Source organism: Miscanthus floridulus, chromosome 18, assembly GCF_019320115.1.
Source record: "Miscanthus floridulus cultivar M001 chromosome 18, ASM1932011v1, whole genome shotgun sequence".
NCBI lineage: Eukaryota > Viridiplantae > Streptophyta > Magnoliopsida > Poales > Poaceae > Miscanthus > Miscanthus floridulus.
The window spans coordinates 134,301,790-134,312,262 of record NC_089597.1 but is presented as its reverse complement, the minus strand read 5'-3'; the positions used below and the strand labels follow the sequence as shown (position 1 = coordinate 134,312,262).

Sequence of the window (10,473 nt, the reverse complement as noted above, 5' to 3'; positions counted from 1 at the left end):
CACGATGCACGCGGCCTTCTTCTGGGGGCCACCACGTGCAGCGACGGCGGCGTGGGCGACCGCGACGGCGCCGGCATTTACGTCCTCTGCCTCCTCGTGGTGGCCGCTCTCGCCGCGCTGGCCTAGGTGCTCGCGGCATGGTCCCGCACCCTCGCCGGCCGTGGCTCCGACGCGCTGGGGTGGACGCTGCAGCCTGCAGGTGACGTGGGTGCACATGCTGAAGGTGGGGCTGTCGTACCTGGTGATGCTGGCCGTCATGTCCTTCAACGGCGGGGTTTTCTTGGCCGTCGTGGCTGGCCACGCCGCTGGGTTCCTGATCGCGCAGAGATGGTTCCTCGCCTACCGTGCCTTCGTGCTTGCCGCCGCCGTCTGGGGATTTGACAATCTTAACATGCAGGTGAGAAGCAGCAAGAACAAACCGGCACGATGAAGCACGGAGCGTTGGTGGCCTGGCAGCCGTGGAGTCCGACGTCAACCCAATCTATGAATAGATTAAAATAGTGCTGAGTAGCACAGTTACGAAGGAAGCAGGTAGCAGGCGGCGGTGCTGCACCTGTGCGGGATTCCCGTCCGCCCATGCGGCAACAGGCAGCGCTGTTGTGCTGCGCCTGCGCACGATCAGCGGCGGCGGGCAGGCGAGTATGCGAGGTCGCGAGCGGGTCAGCGTGCGGCGAGCGGAGGTGTTGGGGCGTCCTGCAGTCCGTGAAGACGACGACGTGCATACGAATGGTGATGATGTCCCTTCGTCGTCGGGCGGTTACAGAATTGAATGCGGGTGGGTTATGGCGCGGTGAAAAAAAACCACGTGAAGTTGCGCGACGGCGGCGTGGGCGATCGCGGTGTAGGCGGGCGGGTAGGAAAACTCTCGGTGAAAAAAAAACACGGCTAATGACTAACGTGTAGTAAGATCTTACTAGTGGTCCACCGTCAGATTAACAGGAACCATTAGATTAAATGAGATTAAGCCATTAACGTTTCAGATATTAGGTGGGTATAAATTATTTGGGTACATCATATTTTCAATTCCTTCGCTCCTATAGTATAGATAGATAAACTCGATCAAAATCAAGATGATTTGACTCATTACTGTGCTAGAATTGCATTCTTTTCCGCAAGGAGGGAGTACAATTCAGTTGTTCCAAGAAATTAGAAATTTTTCAGTATTATTGTAGCTATATTTTGGTTGTTCCAATATGAAAAGGAAAATTGTCAGTTCCATTTGTGACAAAATTATTGGTCTACTAAGGACCTGTTTGGAACGAATGAATCCAAAACGCAGAGATAGGAAAAAACGTAGGAATAAGGTATGATGAAAAGTAAAAAACTACGGGATTTCAAAACACAGGAACAGAAAATTTAGGCTGTTTAGAACACAGGAATTTATAACAGAAAATCCTCTCTCGCTGGCGTGAGACGGGCGAGTTGCCTCGGGCTTCCGCAAAGGAAGAGAAAACAAGCGATCGGACTGGATTTGATTTTTCCTGTGAAATCTCGTTGCCACTACAGTGTTTTAGAGGAAAGGGTCTGTCCGATTCCTTTGATCCAAACACCCTGCTCATCTTCCTTTCCTACGTTTTTATTTCCTTCATTTTTCCTATGGAAATCCCGTGATCCAAACGACCCCTAATACAATTCAATTGTTCCAAGAATTTCAAAATTTTCTATTATGGTATTGTAGCTATATTTTGGTTGTTCCAATATGAAAAAAAAAATATTTTGAATTATTTCATTCATGTCAATTTGTTGTTCTGCTAGTAGCGCAATTCATTGTTCCAAAGATTCCCAAAATGTTCATTATATGATACTTCTAACTATATATTTTGATTGTTCCAGTAGAAACTCCCATTGTTGTTTCTATGCTAAACTAGTGGGAAAATATTGTTCTGCTACTAGAATTAATATTGTTTCCAGTTTTTTGTTTTGATAATCTGGTCTGCTTGATTTCCTTATCCGCTAGGGCCTTGTTTAGATTGAGGTTAGAAATCGGTATTTGGTATTGTAGCACTTTCGTTTGTATTTGACAATTATTGTCCAATCATGGCCTAACTAGGCTCAAAAGATTCGTCTCGTAATTTACAATCAAACTGTGTAATTAGTTATTTTTTTATCTACATTTAATACTCCATACATATGTTCAAAAATTTAATATGATAAAAAGAGAATGAAAAAACTTACCATCTAAACCAGACCTAGGTTTGGGCCTTGTGTTTCTCTTACCTGCCATGCCACTAGCTCGCCGGTGGGAATGCATTCAAAGTGTCGTACGTGTCAGATGCCATGCCACTAGCTGCCATGCCACTAGCGGCTGCAGTACTCATGGGAGAATAGCCTAGCTGCAGCCGAACAGTCCAATTATTGCTCCTTTTGTTTGGTCGAACTTTTACTATTAACGAATAGTATTTTTTTCTCTCGTAATAAATTAGTCAACGATATTTTTAACCATAGTTTATCAGCCAAACGAACTGAACAATAATTGAGCTGCTAGGTTATTCTCCTCTCATAAAGTACTGGGCGCAGCAGCTGAACAACCCCAATTTTGTCCTCCTGCAGCTGCCCGCAAATCTCGTTGGAGCTTCTCAATTCTCAACTGTGGCCGGTGGCCGGTGGCCGGTGGGGCCGTGGGCTTAACGGTTCTGTGCGCGGCCTGTTTCTTCCGTAGGTAGTACAGCTGAGAATCTGGGATCTATAGCAATATCCATGGAACAGTGCCGGTGCCGGTGCCGGTGCCGCGGCCGCGGATTCTTTCATGTCACCCAAGCTTTAAGTAGGACACTAGGACGTGTGCTGCTTGCGAGCAAGTAAAACGTTGAAAGGTGTACCATTAATTATCTATACATACATATATTTTACTACTGCACCATTAATTGTCGATAAATATGCATATTTAAATTTTCTTTTATGAATCACGGTACAGACATCACGCAGACTCTCGTACCTGCACGTATACTCCGATCCACACACACCCTACAAGTTATTCATATGCAGTAGTCTGTAGTCATACTCATCACTTCATCTATCAGGCCATATTTATATACATATACGCATAGTGCAGTCCGATGGCAGTAGTACACTGTTTCATCGTACACTCCTGTCACTTGCATTGCTCGATTAACTTTTGACGTGCATGCACGCATATTACTATTTAATTATCTAGACAGGTAGTACGTAGTAACTGTATCAGTGGACTACTACTCATCAGTAATTAATGCAAAACACAGCCATGCTTGCATTATTTCATGCAGCAACGACGACGATCGATCGATGGACTGGCCGGATCACTGGACCAGCCGGCCTAGTGGGTAGGAGAAAATCCTCTGCCCGCGCGACAGGATCGCCATGGGGTCGTATTTCCTCTTGCGGCGGAGGAACCTGTCCCACCTGCCGGGCCCGAAGTGCCGCGCCGCCCACTCCTCCGGTGTCGCGTAGTAGGGCAGGTACTGCGTGCACGGGATGCCGGCGGCCTCGCAGAAGCGCGCCACCTCCGCGTTCTGCTCCTCCATGCGCCGCAGGTCGCCGTCTGCCACTGCCGACCGCAGGATGCCCACCGTGTAGAACACCTCCTCCTCTTCCTGGCCGTCGCCGACGGTGGGGAGCACCGCCGACGTGGCACCGTCCCACTTGCCCCGGTTCATGGGGTACACAAGCACGGGGCCACCGCCCTTCACGGCGGCGCCGTCGCGGCGGCGGAGCACGCCGTGGAAGACGCCCGCGGCGAAGTCCAGGATGCGGGAGCGCGGGAGGAAGAGGCTGAGCCACGGGTGCGGCACGTCCCAGAGGCCCTCGTCGCGGAGTCTGCGCTCGCCGGCGCTGACGCGGTCCAGGAACTGCACGTACGACACGTCCTGCACGAACGCCAACCCCCGCGCGTACCGCAGCTCACGCAGCATCACCTCCACGCCCTGCATGAATATATATATGCACCGAACGAACATTTTAACGTACGTACGGTCCATGTCACTCACATCGATCGTACTGTCGCCGTGTGGGCTCCAAGCTATTCCTTTGCACACATGAATACCTCGTATGTTGTGATGCTGGAACTACGTACCCGACCAGATCGCAATAAACTGATGAGTTGCTTATGAGTTATTATATCGATATGATGGACGAGTGTCACGTTGTGGGCAAAGATTCATGCACTGTTGCTGCCGGATCTGCGCGAGCATGAGTACTCTCTCGGTCCCTTTTTAACTCCGGTTCTCGCTTACCGAGAAGTTAAACATACTCAACTTAAATCAAATATATAAAAAATATTAATATTTATAATATATAATTAGTATCATTACATACATCATTAAATCTATTTTCATAATAAACCTATTTAGAGATATAAATGTTGCTAATATTTTCTATAAACCTAGTCAACCTTAAGAAAGTTTGACCAGCACACATTTCTCGTAGCGACAATTAATAAGGGACCAAGTGAGTACATGTCAACTAGCAGCATGCATGGTAGTCCAGCAGCCATACATACTTCCTCCGTCCCAAAATAACTGTTGTTCTCGTTTTTCGAGAAATATCTTTGACTAATTTTATATAAAAAAAATATTAATATTTATGGTACACAGTTAATATCATTAGATAGATCTATTTTCATAATAACATTATTTAGAGATATAAGTGTTGCACATATTTTCTATAAATTTAGTTAAATTTACGGCACGGAAAAAAACGACAGATATTTTGGAACGGAGAGAGTATGGACAGACTGTGGTGCTCGTGCTCAAGCTCAACTGCTTGCACGGTCATTTTGGTGGAAAAACGTGGCCGTCCCAACTGACACATCCTGTAGCTAGAGACCCTAGTCTATAGCCCGGCCGTACGTTGCTGTCGTTGGTGCAAACAGATCTGTCGTAGGGTCGGTGGTGCAAACAGAGTACTACGTAGGAGTATATATATGTGAATGCGAGCTGTGCAGTACTCGCATGAGGACGTGCGTGCAGTATTATTATTATTATTATATATATCCTCTAGAGCTACCCGAATGATTCGTTTCTAGCCAAGTTATACTTGCTACATTTGTAAATATATTTTTATTTTTTTGGGGGCGCTAGTCTTACCATATGACTACTTGAATCATTCGCCTCTATCTACTATACTCCATAGTGGCCATGACTTATTCTTGTTAACCAACTGGAATAGTATTATCAAAAACATTATCCCCATTCAAATAAGCCATCAATAATAATTAAGGTTAGTACTCCTTCTATCCCAAAAAGAATGCAATTTTCATTTTCCGAGAAGTCCAACAATTTCAACTTTCCATCACCTTGTTGTCAAGAGTATTTCTTATTTCTTTGTTTTGTGTTCACTAAATGATATGTATTGTCTGCATCTTAACAAAATAAACTATAGAGATTGTTTTTTTTATCATGCAGGCAATATAAGATTTTTAATAACTAGCCAGCTAAAAACCTTGAAATATTACACATTTCTAAGCATGCTTCGTAGGTATATAGGACAGCTGTTTCTTTTCAAGAGAAAAATCAGAAGCTAGGAGTTTAATTAAGGTTTATATAGGAGATTTAAATTAGCCAACTAAAAGCTTGTGTAAGCATTTCGAAAAAAAAAATATTTTGTGAAATTATTGCTCTGGCCTAAACGCTCATTACACAAATGTACAACTATATTTATTTTCTCCAATAGCAAAAATGGAAAGTTAGTTGTGTACTTCGATCGTGTGTGTTTTGTGGACAAGTGCCTACCCAGACTCCATGAAGCACCACATGCCTGGCCCCTGCCCGGTAATCTTTTAGCTTACGAAATGTGTGGGTGAATGTCTGCTTAATTATATTCAGTAAAAAATTAAGGGACTATTTGGATGATGTAGTTTTAGAAAGTTATGGTATCAATAAACTGTGGTTTTATATAGGCCAAAGTCATACAAAATGTGGTTTACAAAAAAAAAAAAAAGAGATCGTGAGTGTGATTTCTAAAAGTTCAAAAGGAGTATGATTTTGACAACACCATGTTTTAGAAACTACAATGTTTGTTGTAGCAAAACACTTGGGCCCTATTTGGATGCGAAGTACTCCCTCCATCCCAAAATATGTGACATTTTTTACTTTTAGACTTCTTGTTTGATCGTTCGTCTTATTCAAATTTTTTGTATAAATATTATTTATTTTGTTATGACTTATTTTATCATTGAAGATACTTTAATAATGACTTATTTATTTTATTATTTGTATAAAAAATTGAATAAGAGAACGGTCAAACAAGAACTCTAAAAGTAAAAAAACGTCACTTATTTTGGAATGGAGGGAGTATTTTTTTGAAGTATTGGAGAAATACTATGGTTTTACAGAATACTTTGGTTTTCAAAAGCTACTGGGTGTTTGGATACAACAAATCTTGTAGTATCTAAAACCATGGTTTTATCAAAACTGCAGTCTTTTTAGAGTTTTAGAAACTCTACTCATTACCTCTTTTTTCTAAACCACAGTTTTGTATCTCTTTGGCATATAAAATTATAGCTTTTGGTACTACAGTTTTTGAAAACTGCGTCATCCAAACATGCCCTTAGTAGTTTTTGAAAACTAAAGTATTTATCTAATATTTTAAAAATAATTTACATCCAAATAAAGCCTAAAGTGTGAGTGTTTCATTTCCTTGTGTTCTCTCTGTTCCCTTCGTTTTAAAATATAAGGTGTGGTTTGACTCAAAAGGACTATGATTTTGACAACACCATGTTTTAGAAACTAGAATGTTTATTGTAGCAAAACCCTTAGCAGTTTTTGAAAACCAAAGTATTTTACAAAACTAAAGTATTTATCTAATATTTTAAAAATATTTTACATCCAAATAGGGCCTAAAGTGTGAGTGTTTCATTTCCTTGTGTACTCTCTGTTCCCTTCGTTTAAAAATATAAGGTGTGGTTTGACTCATCGGTCTCTAAAGCAGTAAGACTATATTTTTTTTACTGACTTATCTTATACTAAATGATTGTAAGAACAAAATCATATAACCTTATATAATAATAAAATTATATTATATGGGACTAAATGTTTGCTTCAAAATTACGAGGCTTTGACTCTTTGGATGCAAATCTTACAAAATTGAAATTATGGGAGTAGCTATCCAGAAAAAGTACCCAAAAACTTAAAAAGCTTGCGAATGAGAGCAAGTACAATAATGGTCTTATAGCCAAGCTAGCCAACATTTTTTCTGATGTAGAGGAGAGAAGAGAGGAGAGCTTGCCTCTCGTACAAGTAACAAGGTGGGCATGAAAGCATAGACATTGGTGGGCCCAGATAGAAGCGTAAGTGATCGACGAGGAATAGGAAAGAGAATGTAAGACATGGTACCATATAATAATAAAAAAATTAGACAAATAGAAGATAACTATTGTATAACTTAGCTCTTATAACTTAGACTTATAGCCAAGCATTTGGCTCTATTATTGACATTGCTCCGATATGCACCACAAGGAACCGATAGAAGCACGACTACCGATGCTGCCATGCCAACTTGGACCGTTGTAGTTGTAGCAACACATGTACTACGTCAAACTATATTAAATTTAATTAAACTTAAAATAAAAAATCACTAATATTTACGACACCAAATTAATATCACTAGATATATTATGAAATATAACATATTTGTTTAATGTCATCAAACTTAGGATAATTTAATTTAAAGTGGTTTCAGAAATTGATTTTTTATTTTAAAAATTAATTTATTTTGGAACAGAGGAGTATGCGTCAGTCATCACGTCACACTCGAAAAGTTGAAAACGACAATTCAGAACACCCAAACTTAGGGGGTGTTTGGTTTCTTCTTCTAAAGTTTAGTCAATGTCACATCGGATATTTAGACATATGCATGAAGTATTAAATATAGACTACTTACGAAACTAATTACATAGTTTGCGACTAATTTGCGAGATGAATCTTTTAAGCCTAATTAGTTCATGATTTGATGATGTGGTGCTACAGTAAACATTTGCTATAACGAATTACTTAGGCTTAATAAATTCTTCTCGAGTACTTATGAATTCTGTAATTTATTTTTTATTAATATCCAAATTCCTCATACCTCCTAAATTTTAGTCACCGGATCCAGACACCCCATGTTAACCTATCAATCGTGTGGCTGGCGTATGCACGTAGAATCCGGCGGTGGGTAGGTCATCATTACCTTGTCAACGTCTGTGGCGGTCGTGTCGCTGGCGCCGCCGTAGTACACCGCGCCCTCCAGGCAGTAAAGGACGCCGCCGGCCTCCTTGGCTAGCGCGGCGATGCGGGCAGCGTCAGCCTCTGAGTAGAAGGACGACGACGGCGGCTGCGAGCGCCAGGTGCCGATGAGGCCCTGGACGTCGGTGAGGACGGAGCCCTCGACGTAGTCCATGAGCCCGGCCAGCGCGCCGCTCTCGTCGATGAGCCGCTCCTGGTCGCCCGTCAGGTCCGCGGCGCCGGTGTAGAGGAGCCGCACCCACCGCGCCCTCGCCGGCGCCGGCACCAGCGGGATCCGCGCGCGCGTTATGATGCCGAACTGCCCCAGCCCGCCGAGCACGGCGTCGAAGAGGTCGGCCTCCTTCGACTTGGAGCACGTCATCATCTCCCCTGTTCCTGTGAAGTTCATGAATCGCAGAATAAAGTTACCATCAATTTCATGCATGTCGTCCATTTATGTGATTATGTCCATGTCGATCGAGCTTGTGATCACGCATGGTCGCATGGACAATAAGCACAGCGATGTACGTGCATACGTACCCGTGACGACGTCGAGCTCGAGGACGTTGGATATCTGCGGGCCATGGCGGAAGGCCTGGCCGCTGATGCCAGCGTTGGAGAGCGTGCCGCCGACCGTGAGGTGGAGGTAGTCCGTCCAAGAGCGCGGCGTGAGGCCGTGCGCCAGGGCGGCGTGCCGCACGTCCACCCACAGCTGCTCGCCGCCGGCGTCGATGTAGCGCCCGTCCACCGACACGGCGAGCCGCGCGGAGGAGTTGGTGGCGTGGCGCCCTAGCGACGGCATGTCGACGACGACGCCGCCGGGGGCCGTCGCCTGGCCCCGGGTCGAGTGCCCGCACCCCCTCGCGGAGACGGGGAACGGCGAGACGCTCGCGCTGGATGCCCGCAGCAGCGCCGCGATGTCGGCAGCGCACGACGGGTAGAACACGGCCGCCGGCCGGGCTGCGTCCACGGTCACGTTGGTGCCGAAGTCGGTGGACGCGCGCGACGTCGCGTCGGCGTCCGTGCGGATACGCCCGGCGGTGGTGTCAGCGAGGCCGCGGATGATGTCGTCGATGACGACGGACGACGTGGACGACGCGGTCGGCGGCGGCGCGGCGGCGAGCGTGGGCGGGACGACGAGGGTCACCATGGTGGCCGTAGCTCTACCCATCGTCATGATCACTTGATCGAGCTCTAGCTAACCTCTCGTTTTGACGATGACGATGAGTCCTGTACTACGCAGCAGTGGAGAGCCCGGGGTGGTCTATAAATAGCCGCGAGTCCTCTGGAGGCTACGTGGCCTCACGTTGGCCACATTCTCTGCGCACGCCCATTGCACAAGAAGAAAATATCTGCACCCTGGTAGTTTGAACTTACCAGCCTCTTATCAGCTACAGAAACCATCCGATGATAATGTCTCCACCGCACAGCACCTGGCTATTTCTAACTCTCTTTTTTTTTCACAGCAAAACAGCATTTTCTGCTGTTTCCAGCTTGCCCCAAGCGAAATCCATCGATCTCGCTTCCTCTGTCAACAGCTTGCTCCCAAACCCGTCGCGAGCAGCCACAGCAAGCTAGCCTCGGTCTCCCGCTGGAGTCGTGCTCCTGTCGTCGATCATGGAGAAGGCCTCTTTTTTCATCCGCTGCTTCCGGCATGCCCCCCAATGAAATCCATCGATCTCGGCATCTCGCTTCCTACGTCGCCAGCTTGCTCCCAAATCCATCGCGCACGGCCAGCGCCGGCTAGCCCCTCCTGTCTCCCACTGGAGTCGTGCTCGTATCGCCGCTCATGGAGAAGGCTAGCGACCATTATTGCTAATGAATAGCGACGACGGCATGGAGATGGCGATTTTTGGGAATTTTTTTGATATTGCAAGTGTTTGATGTGTTCAGGTATATGTTTCAGGTGTCGCGTTCTGCATATTGCGGATGTTATAGTAGTTCATCTAGATGTTGCAATAGTTCATCTAAATGTTGCAGTAGTTCATTTGGACTTTGCAACCGTTCATCTGGATGTTGCAGTAATTCATCTGGATGTTGCAACAGTTCATCTGGACGTTGCAATAGTTCATCGTCATATTGCATATGTTGCAATAGCTATACAGAATGTTTCAGGGGTATGCTACATTTGTTGCAACGATGGGCCCCACCAGCGTCCGGACGCTAGCGCCCGTCGCTAGCACAGCCGATATATGTTCGTCGCGCAAGTCAAGGTGACGTTAGACTGTTATTATTACTGATAAACATGCTCATGTGTTGCAATAGAACGTATAACTTGTGTCATCTGTCTGCATGC

At 45.3% G+C, this 10,473-nt stretch overlaps 1 protein-coding gene across 1 annotated transcript; it reads right to left on the bottom strand.

The window, feature by feature from the left end:
- Window positions 1-3,008: 3,008 nt before the first annotated feature.
- On the bottom strand, window positions 3,009-9,392 carry LOC136521879 (cytokinin dehydrogenase 2-like). The gene is made up of 3 exons (XM_066515649.1): window positions 8,718-9,392; window positions 8,143-8,573; window positions 3,009-3,899 (listed from the first exon to the last, which is right to left on the bottom strand). The coding sequence occupies exons 1-3, from the start codon at window positions 9,352-9,354 to the stop codon at window positions 3,276-3,278; spliced, it is 1,692 nt and encodes a 563-aa protein (XP_066371746.1). The 5' UTR covers window positions 9,355-9,392; the 3' UTR covers window positions 3,009-3,275.
- Window positions 9,393-10,473: the final 1,081 nt, after the last annotated feature.